This window comes from Etheostoma cragini, chromosome 15 (genome assembly GCF_013103735.1).
Source record: "Etheostoma cragini isolate CJK2018 chromosome 15, CSU_Ecrag_1.0, whole genome shotgun sequence".
NCBI classification, from domain to species: domain Eukaryota; kingdom Metazoa; phylum Chordata; class Actinopteri; order Perciformes; family Percidae; genus Etheostoma; species Etheostoma cragini.
Window position 1 is genome coordinate 5,718,501 of NC_048421.1, and position 22,408 is coordinate 5,740,908.

The 22,408-nt window shown below is 40.2% G+C and overlaps 1 protein-coding gene across 3 annotated transcripts in view; it reads left to right on the forward strand.

Annotated features, from left to right (window-relative positions):
* Positions 1–2,158: 2,158 nt before the first annotated feature.
* Positions 2,159–22,408, forward strand: part of LOC117957512 (alpha-1,6-mannosylglycoprotein 6-beta-N-acetylglucosaminyltransferase B) — a 51,223-nt gene continuing 30,973 nt past the window's right edge. The window contains exons 1-6 of one of the 3 annotated variants that reach the window (XM_034893317.1): positions 2,159–2,623; positions 4,025–4,137; positions 13,175–13,319; positions 19,066–19,175; positions 20,681–20,754; positions 22,212–22,379. In XM_034893317.1, coding sequence (XP_034749208.1) covers positions 2,556–2,623; positions 4,025–4,137; positions 13,175–13,319; positions 19,066–19,175; positions 20,681–20,754; positions 22,212–22,379 — 678 coding nt within the window. In that variant the 5' untranslated portion in view covers positions 2,159–2,555. The remainder of the gene's footprint in view (positions 2,624–4,024; positions 4,138–13,174; positions 13,320–19,065; positions 19,176–20,680; positions 20,755–22,211; positions 22,380–22,408) is intronic. The other 2 variants (XM_034893316.1, XM_034893315.1) reach the window with 2 other exon arrangements.

The window sequence follows — 22,408 nt, forward strand, 5'->3', positions numbered from 1 at the left end:
CTGGATGTCTTCTGGTGTCCTCACTATCCAGTCAAACAATATTGATATTTCCATCTGCTCATCGTGCCAAATTTAGACATATCCAATTTTTCTTAAGCTAACCAAATAGACTTTAGCAGTCCAGAGATTGGCGTTAGACACAAGATGATATTTATTTCTTATTATAATATTTCATATTTGTCTTTCAGCGGCTTTTGCAAAAAGTTCAGTATTAACACCAGATGTAGTCTACTATAGATAAAGTAGCCAACTGGATTTAATTTACACAGTGACTGTTAAATGCAAATACTGTGTTTAGTGTAAAAGGAATGCTTTTAAGAGTGTTTTGTCCTTGGGCATCTGCTTGTGTGAATCCTCAGTAAAGCAGAGGGAGTCTAAACCAAACAGTGGGAGTGAGAGAAAGAAGCTGCAGAGGAAGGAGAGACTTTAAAGACAAGACAGATGGAGAGAAAGACTCAGAGAGGCAGTATATATCAGTAAGAAAACAAATAGTGTGTATAATGCAGTGGTGAAGAGGTTAACATGAAGGAAAGGAGTAAGAAGAAGAAGAAAGAAGAAAGAACATGTCTAAACCACTCAGCACTGGATAAAAGAAAGACAAGTAGAGGAATGGAAATGAAAGAGAAAAGATAAAGTATGAGAGATACCCTGTCAGTGACAAGATGCTGCAGGTGGTAGTGTCCTTGATTGAACTCGCTCCAGGTGGCATGATGATTCATCTTCTCATTGAAAGTGTGAGCTTATCTTGTATTCAATGGACACTTGCTTATCTCTAAGTGTTTTGCTCATTTGTGCAGCCAAAGCTATATTGCTTTTAAATATAAAGGAAAAAAACTAAGAAAAGATTTATGTCTTTCAGTTTGGAAAACACAAATGCACACACGCACACACACACGCACACCCTGCAGCCGTTAAGATGATGACCAGTCATGTTGTCATTTCACAGTAAGTGAATGTGCCCTGACCATTGGTAAATTTAAATCTCAGCCCTGGCCTGTAACGTCAGCAGAGCCTGGGCTGCGGGCCGAGAGACAAAGAACGGTGCCAGGGAGAGCCAAGGCCCAACATGGTAAGAGTGAAAACAGTTTCCATGGCAACAGAGGATGCTGCACTTGCTGTATATTAGGCTGACACTGGATGTGGCCTTGTTGATGGTCGCTCTTTCCTTGAAGACTTAAGAGGGTACACAGTGAATGCTGAGGTCAAGTCCCAGTTTATTGTTGGCTCTGTCATCCATATTTCTTATAAAGATGCGTGCAAACCAAAAGACGAAACAACAACAACAACAACAACAATGAATACCAACAACTGAGTGGCTACAGTATAAGGGACACAAGACCCTTTGTGATTATGCCAGAAGCGGACCACATTTTACAGTTAACTATATTATATGTTACATATAAGTATTTCATTAATGTAATGAAATGTCCCTTTTTAAATCAAGTTAAAAGCCAACTTTTATTTCTATTATCAGGAAGGTATTATAGTGTAATTTCCCCCATGGCAGAAATCTCAAATAGAAGGACAGTACCACTTTTCCCTCGAAAGACAGCTATCTTTAAAGAACAACCTGCCAATTTTGATCTCTGATATATACAATGTCTTTCAATAAAGGCCATACATAAAGATTGAAGTGGCGTTTTTTTTTGTAAATAGGAACCATTACCTTTTCAATTCAGCACAGAACGGACAGTGTATAAAGTGTTCAGTCCGCTGGGAGTCGCTGTTGAGCTGCTGTCCCCCCCAGCGTCCCCGTCGGAGTTGTCCACGGTGCTGAAATCTCTCCTCAAACCACAATGGGAATGTTCTCTGTACAGTAGTTTAAAAAAAGGCGCTAAATGTATGTTTGAAGTAGAATGCATGTCATTGATAAGACCACGTAGTGATATGTTTTGCTGATTTGATCTGCCACTGGATCAGATCACTTCGTGTCATCACGAATGAGTCACCTGGCATAAATGAGATGGACTTTGCCTATTTGGCCTGATAGCTGATAATTTGACTTGTTTCCTTGTAAACCGCTTTGTTTATTGTCTGTTACTTCGTCCAGCTGTTTTAACACAGAAAAGAAATATGTCGTTTTCCAGTACGAGACGTTAGATGGCGCTCTCAATAAACGAGCCGCAGCGACGGAGCTCCTCACTCAATGAAAGAAGAGAGCCAGGCAGTGTTCTCCACTCAGAGGAAATCAAAGAACTCGGCAGGCGTGTGTTGTTGCACCCGATACGCTGCATCTCCAACTCTCTGCAAGCATAACTGATCGATTAAAGGATAGTCGCACTTTGTTTCTTTTTTGTTGCTCAAATTTATTCCTCTGCAGAATCGACAAGGACCCGGACCCGGGCCCGCTGCTGCAGCAGGACGCACCGGCGGGATTCCCGCAGAAGTTTTTCACACCCAACACGGACAGCTGTCTGGCTGGGAAGTTGCCTGCGTCGTCACGCACTCTGCCAATCCTCAGGACTGTGGTTGAAAGTTATGGTTTTGACGCTGGCTGTCACTAAACACACTCGCACCATGTCAAGGGGACTCGGCGCTTTCTGCGTGTGTGTAAAATGATTGCAGCCAGCAGCGACTTTTCCATTATGGTGAGGAGATGTCTTCTCACTTTCAAACCGTTCAGGTAAGAACATGTCCTCCCCGATCTATTACAGCTTAAAAAATATTCTCTAATCACTGATACACTATAGAGGACTGCACTCCTTTTTATACATTGTGATGGTGGTTGTTTTTTATTCTGCATCATTATTACAAATAAAAAAATCAATGATGAAATTCAAAGGAATACAGATAAGAAACTGCAAAATAAAGCGCCGTGTAAATGAAAACATTTTATACATTTTTGTCCATTGTTTTCTACAGTGGAGCGAGTCTTACAAGTTCAGCCCATTAATTGGATGCCTGCTGTGCTAATTAACGTTTGCTTGCGCAGCTAAAACTTCCAGCACTACTAGCAGCTAGAGATGAGTTAAAAGCAACTCAGGCTGATATAAACTCATTAAAACTGCCACGTTTGACCAGATAGATTGTACACATGCTCCACAGCTCATTAGCATTAAGAAATTAGGAATCACCATGCAGTGATGGGGTCCATGCCAGTAGGGCAGCACGCTGTCAGACATAAAGTTCCCTGATGTTTTACAGCTTTCTTAGTGAATACAGTGTTGTTTTAAATTATGGCTCCAGAGTACTGATTTAACATGCAGCTCACATACTATACAGTTCAGTGGCTTGATCTCACTGTAGAATCATAACCTTGTGTTTTCCCACACAGCGTGCATGCTGCCCTGAACATCAAATCCCAATTTTTCCCCCCTTACCTAACATATTGGATAGTAATATCACGACACTATCTCTCACTCAAGCTTAAGCTGAGTGACTGCAGGCTCTCTGGTGTCAGTTTTCTGCCTTATGAAAATGCAGGACAGCCACGGTGTACGGAATGGAAGTGCAACAATCTGTCCTACAGTTCCCCTCTATTAAAAAAGGGTTATTTCCAAACATTTTCTCAGCGCGACTCCTTGTGCGTGACTGATGAGTCAATTTGGAGCTATTCGGTCTAAAAGCATTTGTTTTCCAAACCTTCAGGAACTTTAAATATGCTTGCTGTGTGATTGCTGTTCTCTCCAAAACGCAACCATCCACCTGTAATTTAATGCTTTCATTTTTGGATGTTAGCTCACTGAGCACAGTGAGAGATAGAAAACACATCCATGTAATGGTTCATTTGAGATGACACAGTCAAGCGAGTACACAATGCTTTTTCTGTGGGTTGATTGGTACGATATGAACTTCACAATAATGTCTCCACGCTCCATGAGGCCTCACAGAGGACTTGGAGTGATGGCGTCTCAAAGAGCTCATGTTGATGTGAAATCTATGGCACACATGCCTTGTTTCATAACTTTTGACTTCTTTCTTGTCCTCATCTGTCCTCTGTACTTGTTTTCTCCCTGTGTCATGAGCTCTAACCCTGTCATGCTCTCATGTCACTTCTCTTCTTGTCCCTGTTTGTGTGCTGCAGGATCTTTGTGGTGGGGATTGGCTTCTTCAGCTTGTGCTTTCTAATGACGTCCCTCGGGGGCCAGTTCTCGGCCAAGAGACCCGGAGATTCCCCCTTCACTGTGCGAGCCGAACGTAAGCCTGCAGTTCCACGTCAGTGCTTCTTGGTTGCCTCTGACTGCAGTGGATGTGCCCTGCGCTGGTAATGGACAGCCTGGGAAGCATGCTGGGTGCTTTGTGGGGCTTCCTTGATTGCTGCCAAGGGGTTGACAGAGCTGCACACTTTGCTCATCACGAATGTGTTGGGGGGGGGGGGGGGGGGGGGGGGGGGGGGGGGGGGGGGGGGGGGGGGGGGGGGGGTATATGTTGTACTGAGAGGCTCCATCTTCTTTTACGCTGGCTTTCATCTCTGCTCAGTGCCCACATTAACTTGTTGTGACCCATATTAACCCATTTTTATTAGTCAAACTTGTAGCGGAAAATGTGTAGAGGTTGAGGTGGGATTTTAAGTACTGTTTTGTGAATTTTGTGGGGGAGGGAGATCACTCTTGCAGGCTCATTGAAGCAAACTGAAGTAATCATGTATTTATCTGGCAGTTAAGTTTACTACCATAATAGTATAATGTTTACATGACAGTAAACGGCCACTAGAGATGTTGAATCCATGATGTCTTTGTCAGTTGCAAAGCACAAGTAATCATGTATTGGTTCTAGTAAAAGGTCTCCTTGATGACTGACAAGTTCCTTTAGACAACCCTAATCGTTAAAAGTCCAAATGGCCCCTCAAATGTAGCCAGCACTTTGCCTTCACAGACATCAAAACGAACAAATCAAAGCCACGGGCAGAAAAAAAATCCAAACAATTTCGGAGACACTTTCCCTGAGAGAGGCGTGTTATCTTTCACAACACGTTCCCTGTGTTTATGCTATGTGCCTCTGCATATAAACCACTAAAGCACTATCCATTTGGGAGAATCAGTGTTAACTTTTGGACTTTTGCATCTCACCTTTTTATCGCCACCTGGCACAATTGTTGACAGTGCGTGTCATCCTCTGTGAACGGCTACGAGCTGGCACGGGAAGAAGCAATTCACATGAGGTGATGGTAATCATTTCATCCCTCCTGAATAATTCATACCATCTTTGGGCCAATCGGTGAACAGCATGTTGTCCTGTGGTTGGTTGGTGTGCAGGATGTAAAGTATTGAAACGCTTTGACTGACTCACTTGAATGATTGTAAATATTGGCTCATGGTTGAAGCACCTTTGGGGGGGGGGGGAAAGAAGTGTTCTTCTGAAAGTGTGGTAATGCAGGGGATGTTGTAGCGAGGTGCATCAGGTGAGATTATGGGAGACAATTTCAAGGCTCTCACTCATTTATGAAGTAGTATATGCAGAGCTGGTGTGGTGTTGAAGGAGGGAAAGGGAGAGGGCGGTGGAAAACAGGGGAGCTGTGTGATTAATTAACCACTCACAGGCTGCAGCCAAGGAAAAGGCATTCGGCCTCTAGCTCATTAAACACTGCCTCGAAGATATGTAAATTCTCGCCGTGTGTGTGTGTGTGTGTGTGTACGTGTTTTTGTATTTATGCGCGTACTTTAGGAATGAGGATTAGCGGCACGAGCAGTTAGCGTAATAGACAAGCCGGGATAAATAGTTCAGTGAAGCGATAATACACACCCATCCTCTGCTGCTGTGGAGAGCTACAGGACATGCACACCTGCACCCATGTTTCAGTCAACATGTTTGTGTGTGATATACATTCATGCATGAAATGTGAAAATCAGTAAAGGCACCTTAACATGCGCAATGTTTTAAATCTGCGCACAAAATGGCCCTGCTGTGCTGAGAGAACCCACTAACGCTGTTTATTGTTTGTCGTGTGACTGGCAACGACTGCCTGGAGAGCCTATGAAGGAAATATGTGATAATTGTCATTCCACGTTCTGTTTATCTCTCACCTCTTTGCATTCCTGCCTCCCTCTTTATTTTTAAATTTTTTTTTTTTCTCAAGCTCAGTCCTTGCTACCATATTTTTGTAAAACATCCAACCTAAGATTCACCAGGACTTGTAAATGTGTTTATTTTTTATGGTTTGCACAGCCAAAAACAGGCTCTATTCCCTTACATATTACTATAAGTGCCATTTATAAAATAGTGTTGCACTCTTTGACACTTGACCAAGTAATATATCCAGTTTTAAAATTCATGCATTTTGTCCGTTACTTCCTTTTGAAGATACAGGAAGCTAATGATGTGGAGAAGTAGGAAGGGGGACAGAGGGAAATTGATTTTTTTACCCGAGTGAGAAGCGTGAAAGTCAGAAGCGTTTGATCCTAGATATCTTAAAAGCTCCAGAGGTCTACTGTAGCTTTCTAATAAGCTCTTTGAAGACCACCTTCACAGTGTGTCCTTTTACCACGGCGGTCTTACTGCAGCTTTGCCACAAAGGAAGAAATAGGCCTAGGACGCTCTCGGGTTTTACCTTGTCACAGCAAGACTAAATGGTTCAGATGTTAATGCATTCTTTATTCCAACCTGCAAGTTCGATTACTTGAGCATTTTTTAGCTCCCGTCCCCATGGGAAAATGTTTTGCTGCAGGCAAACTGAGTTGCATCTCTCACTGAAGGCAGATTTTCTTCTGACTTTACCCCCTGTATTTGATATTTATTGTGCTAAATACTATATTGCCACAACAACCCAAAAATATGTTGAAATTGCTCTGGAAAGAAAAATAAAGCAATAACGTTCAACTACCTTTTGAGTGGCAGGGCTGCTGCGACAGCTGCAGGATTAAATGTAAAGGAAAACCTACCTTTTCCACAAAGTTTTCATCTATCAGAGCATCAGGTGTAGAAGAAGCGTCGTGTTCAGGATCCTGTTTACTGCGATCCTTTCACAAACTCTGAGAGAACTTCTTTTTTTATTACATGGCTCAGCAGTCCTCGCTACGCAATGCATGAAAATGAGTCTTTCCTTACTTTGCTCCTCGGAAGGGTGTGGCATTTGCAGGTCAAGCAGAGCTGGGATCTTCAGTACTTTGTTAGAATAAAAGTATGGGATAAGTAATCTGCTTGAAAGAGAAGCGCTCTCCTGCATGGTGTGTAGATGCTATGAATATAACAAACTTACCTTTGCAACTGATGCATCTTCAATGGTAATTAGGAAGAACTGGCAGTGAATACGCAGCTCACTGCCTGGCTCTGTGTTAGACAAAAAAAACTGGTATGAGTCAAAAATGACTGCTCAATGTTTACACTTCACAACCTCCTGTCGCCCGGAAAGACAAGTGATTTTCTCTTAGAAAGACCCAACAATAGGGGTTGTACTGATTGTTTGTTTTTGCCTAGATGGGAAGTTAACCGGATTCAACTGCAAAAGGGTTCTGTGTCTTAGATTGCTTCTATTGTTTACGGCTTTGTTGCATCCAGCGACTTTAATTTAAAGGGCCATTTGATCTTGGTATTGTTTGACATTTACAATAGACACATTTTAGAAGCATTATGTATGTGTTTTGTTTGTCTTCTCCACTGCTGCTTGCATGTTTATTGTTTTTTTTGTAGAATTGTCTGTTGAGAAAAAACAGTCTGCGTTGATTTAATTATGTGTGTAGAAGTGTTCATATAGACCTCAGTTGATCAAATTTTCTCTAGGGGGAAGCAGCGGGAAATTAAGTGCTACTGTTTTGACTGTTTCTTAAAATTAGCTGCTGTAATGTCATTACTTTTTTTATCTGAGTGTGGCTATGAAGTGCATGCACATAGACATGCAGTACACCCAATCATTTTCAAAGTAATTAATGCACGAGCAACATAGACATAGTATAATAATATTTTGTATAACATTAGCTTGAAGTGAATTTGGTATGCGGGGGTGTTTAAGGTGAGTTGCAAACTGGGTCAGGAATTTTACTTTCTGACTTGGTGTAGGTAGCATTTTCTATTCTTGTTTCTTTGCATTCATGCAAGAATTTTCTGTGTGAAAACAGAAAATATGTTTATGTAAATGCTCATCATACTTTTATGGTTCTGCACAGTCTGAGCAGTGACAGCACATTCATTTAACTCCCGTCCTAGAAAATGATTGTATGCTGAGACACTCTGTTTTTTAGTTTTGTTTTTTTTTTAGTTTTTTTTTATATGGGTATAGCAGACCATGAACTTTGTGTCTGAGTCAGCCTTTCCTCACCTTTTTAAGTTTCCAGGTATGCTTGCTATGGTAAATCAATCAATGTAAGGTTACAGTGTGTCAATGTGCAGTTTTATTAAACATCACCATGCTTCTAACCAAACTGGTTGGTCCAGGTCTGCCTACTGGGGGTGTGGGGGGGGGGAGGTCAGAGGAGATAGCTAATAGAAAAGACGGATTCAGGTTTTAATTGAAGTGTCAGAAAACCAAGTTTAATAAAAAATACTGCATGCTTTCCCCCCAGGCTGCCAGGTGTAATAAGAGGCAGGAGCTTCTTAGAGGATAAGTGACAGAGGTTTTCTGCTCTAATAGCGCCTGGATCTGACAGTTGCCACCATGCCAAAAAGAAGAGAGAAACTCTATCTCAATCAGCCTTTTCTGTAATAAATAGATGAATTGGGAGTGAAAGGACAGGAATGTCTGTGCATGTTTGTGTGTCTGTAGAGCAGGAGAGAATACATGAATTTATATTGGTGACAGGTGAGATGAAGAGGTGTGAACCGGAGGCACCTTACTCAGACAACTAGCAAGCCAATATGCATATCAGGGATGACAGGATTTATTTTCTTCTGAATTATGCCAATGGGGAGGAGATTTATTTTATTTTTTTAAACAAAATTTATATCAAACATGATATATTACTGATGAATAAATACAGTTAGAACACTGTATTTCTTACAATAATGAATTAATCTAAAAACAATGGAACAGTTTGCTTAAACCTCAGCACACTGATAAAAGATGAACATGAACTTTGGTTATGTAATCATTTCAGAAAGTGGACAACTTGCACAAGCATTTAACAAGTATTTTTTTGGGGTCAGATCAGAAACTTGTATATTTGAATCACCCAGGTTGGCCCACATGTGAAGAAAAATTTTTGGGGCATTTGAACTGCAAAAAGTTCATAAAAAAACAAGTTATTTAAGTTATCAGCAATTTTAAAACAACATACTCTAAATATCTTTCCAACATAGACAGTTCTTTCTTTGAAAAGGAATTGTAATATATTGGCTGAACCATTTACTCACCTGATAAACTATATAAACATAACATATAAACTATCAGCTCACTGTGCAAGTTCCAGAGGTCAAATACTTCAGTTTAATGCTTGACCCTCTCCTGAAATTTGACAATCACTTAAAAAAAATAAGACCATACCGTCAAAGCTGACTTATATTTATTTAGACTAATTAGGGACTGTCTAACCTTTTATGCTGCCAAACATTTATGCATACAGTGATCTTTTCACACCTCAGTTTTCGTGCTACCTCCATTGTCGCAGGCAAGTCCATATGTGACTAAACCATTAGAGAGACTCTACAGTTGTGCATTGAAATATTGGGCAAAAGGCCAACTAAATCACATCATTGTCACATCCTGAAAGAGCTGAACATGTTAGGATATGACAACTGCCTTGCATTTGCAAACTCCAATAACATCTGCAAGTGCTTACATTAACAGGCTCCTCAGGCTCTCTGTGACATGGTGCAACCATTACAGACCAGTGGATTGTCCACTAGAAACACAATTGCAGGGAACTGTAAAATATAATTTTAGAAAACCCTCCTTTGGCCAGACATCAGTCTCTGTTAAGGGAGCTAAGGCATTGAATGAGCTGCCCATCAAGCTAAAAGCAATACAAAATAACCAGCTTTTCAAAATTCTAACTGACGTTTGTAATTGATAATCAGACCTGTAGTCAAATATAGGGGTATGACAGCCTGGGGTGGTGTAAGGGCATTTATTTGTGTGCTTTATGTATTTTAATTGTGGCAATGTTTGTTATGACTGTTAAAAAAGCCCTTCCAATGGAGAGGCATTGGAAATTAGCAATTGCTATAAATGCTGTGATTTGTTGCAGAAATGTTTGTCTAAGCATCTTTCCTTATTCAAATAAACATGAAATCAGTTGTAAAATAAAAAGTTAATATGCAATGTTATAAAGCAATATCTTTCACTTGATTCTGTTGTTCAAAAATGTCTCTATAACTTAACATTGGAAAATAAAAATGCCGACCAACTTTTGTCAATTTTAGTGTGAAAGCTTTTTGTTCTGGTAGAGTTGGTCATTTCATTTTATTGCAGATTAAAGGGGAGACTGGTTTTATTGCAGCAACCTTTTTGCATCTTCCTTGCATCCATTCTACTGTTGTACGTTCGGTACGGTTACACAGTATTGTGTGTGTGTGTGTGTGTTTGTGCAGCACAAGTGCTGCCAAAGAGGTGAGATGCACTGCCACTCTTTCTTGTAAATATGATTTGGTTTATGGCTCTGTATGAATCAATTGAGCGTCACTAATGAAACATCTGAATTGTAGCCTCCAACTGAAGGACTTGCTGGTTGTGTTTAGGGAATTTTAATGAAATTGACTGAAGCACTTAGAGAGATTTTCAGTCTGCCATGTTGTTTTATAGTGATCTGTAAATTCAGTTATGAAGGCCGTATCTACAGTAAATGAACCATAGATGGACTGATTTAAGAAAAACACTGGCACCTCTTGGACCTGTAACACCTATAAGCAAGCACGTAGGTGTTACAAGTTCGGAACCTGAGCCAAATACTAATCTACCAACAATCCAATGACCTTCCAGTTACAGTCTTGCTTCTCTTACCAAGCACTGCATCGTCTGGTAATGACTGGTCATAGATGCGGCTTAGAGACCTATTTGAGATTAATTTGCATTCTCCATTCTTATAAGCCATCTTCAGTTGTGATTTCAGCAGCCTGTTAAAGTATAACCAGTGTGTCTCTCTAAGAGCAGTTGTTTACAGCTGGTTGGCTACTGCAGGCTACAGTACAAACGGCAATCTAATTGGAATTTGTTCATGATATCGATTGTGCTGTGGCACTTCCGAAATTGAGTCATTAAAGGAGATTAGCTGCTGCTAAATCGGCCCTTTATTAACCAGCACATGAGGAATGGCACAGAGGAGGCTCTACATTAGAAACCATCAGCTCCTGCTACACTGCTGTCAGCGTGCCGGACTGTACATTGGAAAAGAAAACACATTAGCCGATTTCCCAAGAGGCAGCAGGAAGCAAGAGTAAAAAGCAGTCTGATGAACAGTTGATTGCTAACAAGACTCGGTTCTAAAAATGTAATGCGTAGGAAGGGTGTTGGGTCTCGGTAATGGTGATTTACGAGTACAATGTGTGCGCAGAACATTACTGTGGAGAAATGTGTGTTCTTCCCACACTTTAAACTGGAGGCTTTGCTTAGATTTAGTGCAGCAAGTACACTGGAGCTGAAAGAGGATCATCTGAACTTAGAAAAGTCCATGAAAAATAAATGTACAAAGGAATGGTACAGTAATTGTTTCGGTGATGTTAGTGGTGGTGTTCAAGGTTTGGTCCTACAGTTACATGCAACAAGTCTCAGACAGTTGGTGGGCATCAATGGTGTGTGTGTGTGTGTGTGTGTGTGTGTGTGTGTGTGTGTGTGTGTACTGGAGTGGACAATGTAGTATTACATTACCCTGCAATTTACATCTTTCTGTTTCTCATTTCCTGTCCTATCCTGTGTCATTCCTCTTTGAAAAAGTATTGTTACACTGCTGCTATAAAGCTGAATGGGAATTAATTTAGCCTCTTTCTGTCTGTGGAAGGAAAACAATGTTGTCTAACTGCTGAATTATTCAAAGGTCTTCAGACCAGTTTGACTGAATATATTGTAGAAATGACTGAAACAGTGCAAAGCCAAGGAGGTAAATATGTACAGGCAATAAAGGGAAAGGATTTAGAGGAATAATCTGGGCTTTGACAGCAGCTTTATTTTGTAGTTCTTGTTTCTGATGCCAAGTGCTTCTCTTCCTTTTTATTTTTATTAATTTTTTATAAACCTCAACGACACACAGACGTTTTATACTGTAAGTATAAATACATACACACACATACTGCACATATACACACATGCACACAGACCAATAGCAGTGGGTGATTTTTCCTCTTGGTCCTTATTGTATTTACTGGTCATAATATAATTTCTTCTCATAGAAAGGTGACTTTTGCTTCCGCAGTGATAAATGAACTCCGACAGGAGTAGTGAGTCTGCACACATTGCATTTTTCAAAAGCCTAATGCAATTAATGAGGGAACCCTGAGAGGTGAGGCTTTATTTTCACTCACATCGTCCAAGAACAATATGAGGCTGTTGTTTGATAGTGTTTTTTTGTTTTTTAAAAATAAAAAATATTTTTGTCCCAAGAGTTGCAGTATTCACCTTGCATCTTTGGATTTTCTCCAACAAAAAGAAGTTATTGCTGCTTATATTTCTGTTCCACGCCCTTCGGACCCTTTTGGTGATTCTCGACTGTGTTATTAATTGGACTCGGCATTGTGGGTAGAGCTGAATGTGATCAAAGAAAACCGTACGGGGCCAGGACCTTGATTCACAAGCGATGGAGTCTGGTGACCTGCTCTGACCTTATTGTCTGTAGTTGCAGGCTCATTCATTGACTCCGTGTTCGCTAACAGCATCATTCTGGTTTACCACCTGTCAGGTCGTTAATAATTTGAGCCGAGCAGCAAGACAAAACCGATACGATCAGACTAATTTCCCTTTTCCTGTGTTTCGCTGGAAAGTTGGCTTCTGACGAGCTGCTGCTTTAGTAACCAAGGACAAAAGAAAATGGAAATAACTGGATTGAGGTTTTAAAATGAACTCGTAAAATGGAACATAAAATAAATGATTATCAAATGTGATCTTGAATGAGGCTTTGCTACATTAGTGGATTTAAACTGCTGGTACACTAAAATATATCTTCTACATTATAAAACATGACTTTTACATAGAGACAAACTGTATTATGCCACAAAATGGAATCTTATTTGTTTTCTTCTAATTCATCACTTCATCTTTTTCTTTTTTCCTCTTATTCTATATCATCAATCCTTTTATCTGTATGATTCACTTTGGCACGATTTGTCTCACACCAACTGTGTGTGTGTGTGTGTGTGTGTGTGTGTGTGTGTTTTTCAGTGTTTGGTGGCCAAGAATCTCGTGGGGTGCTGAGGAAAATCAGTGACATGTTGGAGGTCATAATGAAGAGGATGGATGCTCTGTCTAAACTGGGTAACACCACAGACAGTCACAGGCTGGATGAGCTCAGCGCGGCCCTGGACAGGTATGGCAAATTGGCCTGACGTGTAATTTAATTTAGAAAAAAATGCTGCCATGTACAGTACAGGTTGACTATAATTCCCTAAATAGTTTCTGAGGCAAAGGTTTTCCTCAGGCCCTGTTTGATGGGATCGATGAGTAAAATTCCTCATCCAAAACTTGTTACATATTTGGAGTGGTTACCTGTGAGAGCAGTGAGAATATAGAAGACATTCATGTACAAGACATTGAACAAGATGGAAACTAATTTCATTAGAATAATTCTAAATTAATTTCAAAATCTTATTACTTTTTAATCTTAATTGAATTTAAGATACTTTAAAACTAACTAGTGTTTATTTTTGTTTTTTTTGTAGGGACTGGCCATTTTATGTGCTATTTAAAATCTAAATAATCTGCTGGTGATACAGTAGCTATATTAAATAATTACCAAAGTGCAGTGTGCATTGCATGTTTAATAGTATGTTTGTATTCAGTGCATGTCCAGGTGCTATGCCCTGTACAGATATGATGACATTTACATTTTGCTGAATTGAAAAAAAAAAAATTCACTGCAGTGGTTATAACAAGATGCTGTGAAAGAACACCAGATCAAAGCTTGAAACTTGAAGTGGTCCTCAGAACAATTGTCTAGTTTTCCAGCTCAACCTGTGTGCTAGAGGCAGGTTTCATTGGCACTGAGTAATGATAAGATAAAAACATGAAGGCTAAAGAGGACCTGAGAAGCAACTGTAAAGAAAGGGAGAAGGCCAAGTATGGAGCCCTGGGGCATCCCAGTAGAGCAGGGAAAAGATTCTTGTGCTGCGGAAACCTGGTGTTGAAGAACATACTATATGTGTTAAAACAAACTGGAGAAATAAAGTACACTGCCATATATGAAAAGGGAAGAGCAGAGGCCTGTACTACAAAGCAAGCTTTGGCGTTAATGAGGTAACTTCAGGTTCAACCCAGGGTTTTCTGTATTACGATGGTGGATTGTGGGGTTAAATCACCTAAAATGGTCAGAGCAGATTATGTGAGAGATTAGAGATCAAGCGATGTAAAAGCACAGACCAATCAAGACACTATTGATAACAGCGTCATCTTTCTTAGAAGATCCGCTGGAGCTTGGTGTGCGGAGAAAGAGGTGTGCTCATTAAAGTGACTAAGAGTAAAGAGACCGACAACCCCGCTAACATTCCCCAATGGGTATTTTTATGAAAGCTAGAGATTTTTTTGCGGAGAGAATTGCGTTGAGGCTATTTGTGTTTTAAGATGATGACAGTACAAATGGGAGTCTGGTGGTTCTTAAAGTAATACATATTAAAATATATATTAGAATGTCATGTTTTATTTGCTCTCAGATCGCTCACCACTACCAAGGTAGCAACTGAAATAATAGGCTAAACAGTTTATGGAAAGCTCAAGTGTAATTATGGTCAGATCTTGTGCCTGACTGATGAGGAATTGATATTGATAAGCGTTGTGATTTGCGCGTAATAGCATCAGCTTTTTGCCAGCATTCCTTCCTGTTTTTAGGAAGTAGCGACTGTATTGCGTTTTTACCTGTAAAACCATGTCTATATTCTTTATATTTATGTAGAATTATAGTTTAATCTTCTGTTGTAAAAAAATACAGCTCTGGTAGATGTTTGCAATTGGTCACGCTATAAAACACCGCCTCTTTTATGTGAATGCACGCCGGTGGATTGGGACACCCCAGGTTGATTAAACTAGTTGTAAACCATCGTTGTGACACAGCTTATTTAGGACCATGGTTTTTAGAGTTAAAGAAGCCGGGTAACTGAAAAAAATCCAGGATATGTTGATCTTAATTCTTAGTATGGGCCTCAGGGGTCTTGCTGGACAAGTTGAAGCTTCCAACCCTGAGTTATATGTGCACCCAGTGGTTGCCATGGTAACACACATTTCCTCGTGCCCATACCTGCTGGGTTTGAGGAGAAAAAATCTCCCTCCTGTTTTCTGTCTTCACTGTCGTTTTGCTCCTGGACATCACCTCTCTCTTCCTCACAACCGTTGAAATATCTTTTCTGAAATCCACTTTAATTGAGCCTGCAATGACTGCCTCACACAATGATGTAACCACCTTTGATTAAAAACTAAAAGGTATTGTAATAATATATTAAATTAATGTTTGGACACTGTGAAACTGCTGTGGACTGCAAAGAATGAACAATGATGGAAGAGGACACCTCACCTTGCTTTTCAAATGCCTCAGGGAAAATATTTACTGTACTCTGGCCAAATAATGCTGAATAAATTTATATTCATCTGCAGTTTTATAATACGTTCCCAGAATTTAACTTTCTCTACAAAATGCCCCGTGGATTAACTCTCAGTCACATAGTTGTAACAATCATTTAATTGGCCTCTCAGGGACTAAACTGGAAAATGTTACAGTGACAAAGGCCAAATAGTTTTGGCCGACTTGGAAAGACAGACTTGGTGGTAAGCATGTATTTCAAACTGGTTTCATTTTTACCTCACTCATGTTTTTAAAAGCATGGCATGGCATGGCTCAAGGTCATGGGTTGACACTGGAGATTAGTATGAGATCTTCAGGCAGGAACAACTTTGCCCACCTTCACTTGTTATCGTTAAAAAAGTAATTAGGTTGTCTTCTTGCTCTTCAACGTGCGTGCGTGTGCGTGTGTGTGTGTGTGTGTGTGTGTGTGAGAAGTGAAGGTTTGGTTACTACTTGCCTCCTGGGCAGCATATGGAATTGAAGTTTAGGGTTATGTTAAGTTATGCATGTAAGCACCGTTAGATCGCTTTCATCCGGCACACACCAAGAAATGCATGCTGCCTCAATAAAGTTTTACTGATTGATCTGAATCCAGCTCAGGACTACTGTTCCACTAGTTTCTATGAGTTTTATGTTCAGAGCTGTTTAATGAGCAATGTAAATTCCAGAAATAGTACTTCATAACAAGAGCTTATTAAACAAATTAATTTGTTTGTTTTCATGTTAAACAGGGCAATGATACATATCCATTGATGATTGTGGATTATTAATAACCTAGGCAGAACACATCTGTAAGGTTGATGTGCAAGGTTAAGATGTTGAAGTTTGAGATTAGCATCTACTTTCTTACTTCAGCTGCTGCCTATCAGATGTTCACCAGTGACTCTGAATGTTTGTTAAGTGGTTATGTAGAGACAAGGATCACACTGCAAAGGACTCCACCAGTTCAATGGGATCCACGATTTAACGAGTATTTAAAAGCTTTTCCTCATGCAAAATACTCTTTGGAGAGTTCAACTTGCAAGTGCAGCACATACAGTTTGAAAATAATAATTACTTCATTGGAAAGAACCCCAAAACACTACATGTCAATATAACTGTATGTATGTATGTATGTATGTATGTATGTATGTATGTACACAGTGGGGCTTAAAAGTTTGGGCAACCCAGAAGCCAAGACAAGATAGAAAAATCTCCAAAAGGTATCAAACAACAGATTAGATATTTGTATAATATGTCACAAAAGTTAGATTTTATTTCCATCATTTACACTTTTAAAATCACAGAAAACAAAAAAGTGTCATCTGCAAAAGTTTGGGCACCCTGAAAAGTTAATACCTTGTACCGCCCCCTTTGGCAATCACAGCTTGGAAACGCTTCTTGTTGCCAGCCACGAGTCTTTCAATTCTTGTTTGAGGTATCTTCGCCCATTCTTCCTTACAAAAGTCTTCCAGTTTTAGATTTCTTGGCTGTCGGTCACGCACTTCTCTTTTAAGGTCTATCCATAGATTTTCAATTATGTTGAGGTCAGGAGATTGTGAAGGCCATGGCAAAACCTTCAGTTTACGCCTCTTGATGTAATCCACCCTGGCTTTTTGAGGTGTGTTTAGGATTGTAATCCATTTGTAGAAGCCATCCTTTATTTAACTTCAGCTTTTTTACAGATGGCATCAAGTTTGTGTCCAAAATTTTCTTGAATACATTTTTCCTTCTACTTGTGAAATGTTTCCTGTGCCACTGGCTGCAGTACAACCCCGAAGCATGATTGATCCACCCCCACGCTTAACAATTGGACAGAGGTTCTTTTCATTAAATTCTGTGGCCTTTCTTCTCCAAACGTACCTTTGTTCATTTGGGCCCAAAAATTCTATTTTAACCTCATTGGTCCACAGAACTTGTTTCCACAACGCATCAGGCTTGTCCATATTTTAATTTGCAAACTTCAAACGCTGATTATTATTTTTTTTTTGTGGTGGGGACATAGACGAGGTATCTTCTGATGACTCTTCCATGAAGACCATATTTGTACAAGTATCTCTTTATAGTGGAATGGTGTACCACAACTCCAGTATCTGCCAGGTCTAGCTGGATGGAGTTGTGCAGTCAAACATGGGTTTTGACTTGCTTTTCTCACAAGCTGTTCTGTCTGATATTCTTCTTGGTCTTCCAGATCTTGCTTTAACTTCCACTGTTCCTGTTGAAGTCCAATTCTTAATTTTGAACAGAGGATATTGGCATCTGAAAACGCTTTGCTATCTTCTTATAGCCTTCTCCTGCTTTGTGAGCGTCAACTATTCTCAGTTTCAGTTTTCTAGACAACTGGTTAGGAGAGGTGCTGATTGATGGGGCAAGGTCAGATGAGTCTGGGCATTTTAAACCTTAAGATTGACATCACCTGGTCTTTCCAGACGATCATTGAGAACAGTCCATGACGCTGTCCGGTCTCAGCTTTCCAAAGGAGGGGTGCATGCTTTAAACTTTGCAGGGTGCCCACACATTTGCAGAAGCCATTTTTTTGTTTTCTGTTATTTTGAAAGTGTAAATGATGGAAAGAAAATATAACTTTTTGTGACATATTATATACGGATGTCTAATCTGTCAATTGATGCCTTTCAGCAGTAAGTTTGTTGATTGATTAATAATATAATTCATATTTCCAGCAAAAATGGCGGAAAACATACGTTTTCATACCTCATAAAGAGCTTCACCAGCTTCACACTATACTGCACCTATAGATATCTGACATTCCAAGTCACCCTTGCTTTAAAACAGAATTTTTGTTTTCCGGACACTAATCGAGGATTTTATATCTCAGATGTCTCTCTCAAGAATATTTAATAATTAATTGCTTAAATCCATTAACCATTAATGGAGGTATTTGCAGTGCATTCCCAAGGTGTTGCGGCAAATGCTAAAACATTTGCCCTCTTTGATTTTAAGGTTCATTGTTTCATAGAAAAACAACATTTATTGAGATGGCTCTTCTTCTGTGGTGTTTGCACTTTGTAGAGCAGATACAGTAGCACAGACATTGGCTCTGATGGAAAGATGAAACTTTAAGACTGAGTTACTGGGCTGAACAAAGTTTCAGATCATTTGCTGTTTTTCTGTATCTCATAGACATGTTACAGATTTTCAAAATCTCTTGGAACTATAACACTGCATATACTGCATATTGCATACTCCTTGTCTTATCTTTATTCTCTCTGTGTTTCATCCCCCATGTATCTTTCTCTGTAACTATTGCTTCTTGATTGTTTTGCCAAAAGCTTATCGGGCACAGAGGTCAAGTGCAGAAACACATTTGCTAACAACCTAATTGTCTTCTGATTTCATTTCTGGATGGATGGAAGTAAGGAAAGAAGCTATAAAAGAAATCTAGCGTCCTTTCTTTTGAAGGCGCCTGATTGCTGTTTGAAGAGAATGTAGGTTGTTAGAAGATGGTTGTCGCAGGTATAATTTTAGATATTCTCTTTTTTTTTTTTTTTTTTTTTTTGTGTTTCAGGATTCAGCCTATAGGACTATTGGAGCGGATTCAGGCCATAGCCCAGAACATGTCTGACATGGCAGTAAGGGTGGAGCAGATCCTGCAGCGCAGCGTGACCAGCAACAGAGGTACCATTTTAAAACACACACACGCACACTTTCTTCCCCCTCAACACTGGGAGAATACCAAATATAATTGTAGCCCCAATGATGAATCCCCCCATGTACAATCCCTGAATCCATCCAATCTGAAGACACTTTTCCCCTGTGCCCACATAAGCCAGACTGTCGAGCCTGGATCCAGCCTAACACTTGGATGAACAATTTATGTGTGCACTTGCTGGTCCGTCATAGAACATGGCAGACATTATCCATGGAACATTACCTGTTCAAATAGCATGCCACTGTTTGTATGAGGGTGTGAGATCTCCTGTGCAGCACAGTACAGTTCACCATTGTTACTGCCATATCATAACCACACAAGGACAGGATTTTTAAATCATGGTGATGAATTACTAGTTGATGTGATCCAGGCCTGTCAGCTTTCTTTATTGTCCTTTGCTCTCAATTTTGCTTTTTATTAGGGCAGAGAATTGGAATCGGACAGAGCAATTTAATTCACAATTCAATTCCACTCCTGTTTCCACAACCTTGCACATTATGACTGAAAACCTTTCACCGCACTGTCTCATTAAAAAGTATCAGAGAATTTGCTCACGGTCATAATGTCTGATTTCATTTAAAAAAGGCTGATCTGAACCTGGCTGGGTTTTGACAGCGGCAGGCAGTAGCACTTTTCATTGTGAGAGGTCTGCCGTTATCATGATAATCAGACAGAATGTCTGGCAATTATTTGTTTGTGTGATTGTGCTCTACGATGCTTGGCATGATGCTAGCGGAGAAGCTGCAACTGCTCCCTTTTAATTAGGCTTTTGAGAAGGAAAGAGGGAAAAAGGATGGAGAGGCAGAAAGAAAAGAGTGAGCAGCGGAAAGAGAGATGAGGAGAAAAAGGGAGCAAGAAAGAGGGGGGAAGTTTATAATTTTCATGAATCTGCTAATGCAATCTATCTATAGTAAATCCAGTGAGTGGGATGGAACAGAGTCTTGGCCATTCAGCAGGGAAGGACGCGCTTTGACAGGAGCTTGTTGGCTTTAGCTGCCTCATTTATCTCTGTTCAACCCAAAGACAGGAGGATGTGTGAGTTAATGCAAAAGACAAACAGACCTAATGCTCAGGGGAAGGGCTGAAAAGACCACTTTGATCGATAAAAGCCCTGTTCATTCTATTTATACATGTAAATTGTTTGGAGCTGGTTGTTTTGTTAAATTAAAACTTACATCAAATCTGATTAATTGATAGAATTTCTAGATAATGGAAAACAAAACAGATGCTTTGATATAACCGACCAAAGATGTAAAAACATTGTGGATATTTTTCGCCTTGCCTCCATGTTGTGATCCCCTTCATCTTTGTGTTTTGACTTCTGTGTCTGTGCCACGTCTGGAAACAAATCTGCTAAATGGTGCAGCCTTTCTGCTGATTTGGGCCAGTGTCTGACGTGTGTGGACTTTTGTTGGAATGTGTTTGTGTGTCTAGGCTTTGATAAATACACTGTGTTTGTCTTTTTCTCCAGTGAGGGATGGAACATTAGGACAATGTGAGACTCCTAAAGATCCCCGTTATCCAGACTGTCCCAGCAAGATGAATGTAAGTCTCAATACTATAAGTCCAAACATATCACACAGAAAGCTAATATGCCGTTGTCCTTTCTTGGTGACTCACCTTGGTGCGACATACATTTTGTTTGATAAGGGGATGTATAAAGGCTCCTTGTCTAAGTGCCAAAGAAACAGAATCTAGAAAAGAATAAAACAAAATGTTGGTTTATTAACATACTGCATCATTTAATACTGTATACACTGTATGGATTAAAGCCGCAGTAGCAACAGCAGGAAACTGCAGTGTATACAATACAAGCATAAATGATATATATCCAAAGTGTGTGTGGAAATCGTTAAAGAAAAGGAAGAAAAACTCAAGATTTGAAGATAAACATGAAAAACGTGTGTGTGTGTGTGTGTGTGTGTGTGTGTGTGTGTGTGTGTGTGTGTGTGTGTGTGTGTGTGTGTGTGTGTGTGTGTGTGTGTGTGTGTGTGTGTGTGTGTGTGTGTGTGTGTGTGTGTGTTGGCCTGTACTTTTGCCGTGTACTGTGTGTATGTATGCATGTATATAAAGCTTGCTAAGCCGTGGGAGTAACCTGCATGTGCACAATTATTTATTCTTAGTATCACAATCATGTTTATGCATGAAGTAGGCCTCAATAAATATGCCAGGCAGTCCCACTGTCACGCCATATGCATGCACTATAATAGGACTTTCATTTAACTCCTTACTACCTTGTGAAAGCCCTCCAGCCTAAAAATAAAGCTGGACGTTTTCATTATTTAAGTATCCTGTCTGCTTCCCTTGGATGTCCACTCTTTGCAGCCTACAGTGAATATAGGAAGAATAGTTGACCTGAACGACTCAAACTAAATCTGCCCTCTTCTCTTTCTAACATTTTCATCACATTACCCTGCTGCATGACTTCATCACAGGTTTTTCTGACTCCACCTATGTTGGGGAACTTATTAAAACTCTACTGTCTGTGGTACTTGACTACTTAGCATCAAAGGTTCAGCTTAACCTGGACAACATCTTATTAATACAGCCACTGGATTTTTTTTTTCTGTGCATGTACTTTACAAAGGACCAGATGCATCCCATTGAGGATTAAAATATGAGAGTGAATAAGAATGACAGCCAAGTGATGAGAGGACATAATGGAAGGATTTTTTTTTTTTTTTTTTTTTTTTTTTTTTTTAAGATAATTTTTTGGGGCATTTTAGGCCTTAAATGGACAGGACAGCTGAGGTTGTGAAAGGGGAGAGAGAGGGGGAGTGACATGCAGCAAAGGGCCGCAGGCCGGATTTGAACCCGGGCCGGCTGCGTCGAGGAGTATACCTCTATATATGGGCACCCACTCTACCAACTGAGCTATCTGGGTGCCCGATGGAAGGATTTTCAACCAACCTCTGATGATACCTTTTTACATTTTTAATCAAATGAAAAACTTTGCTAATACCTAGGGCCCTAAGAGCATACTCTGGGTTTTTGTCTTCCAGTGGATGCGCGCTCGTTGGACCTCAGACCCTTGCTATACCTTTTATGGTGTGGACGGCTCCGATTGCTCCTTCCTTGTCTACCTGAGCGAGGTGGAATGGTTCTGCCCCCCGCTGGCCTGGAGGAACCAGACCGCTACACCCACCTTGAAGCCTGCACCCAAGAGACAGGTTAAACAACATCTCTGTGTCATTTGCTT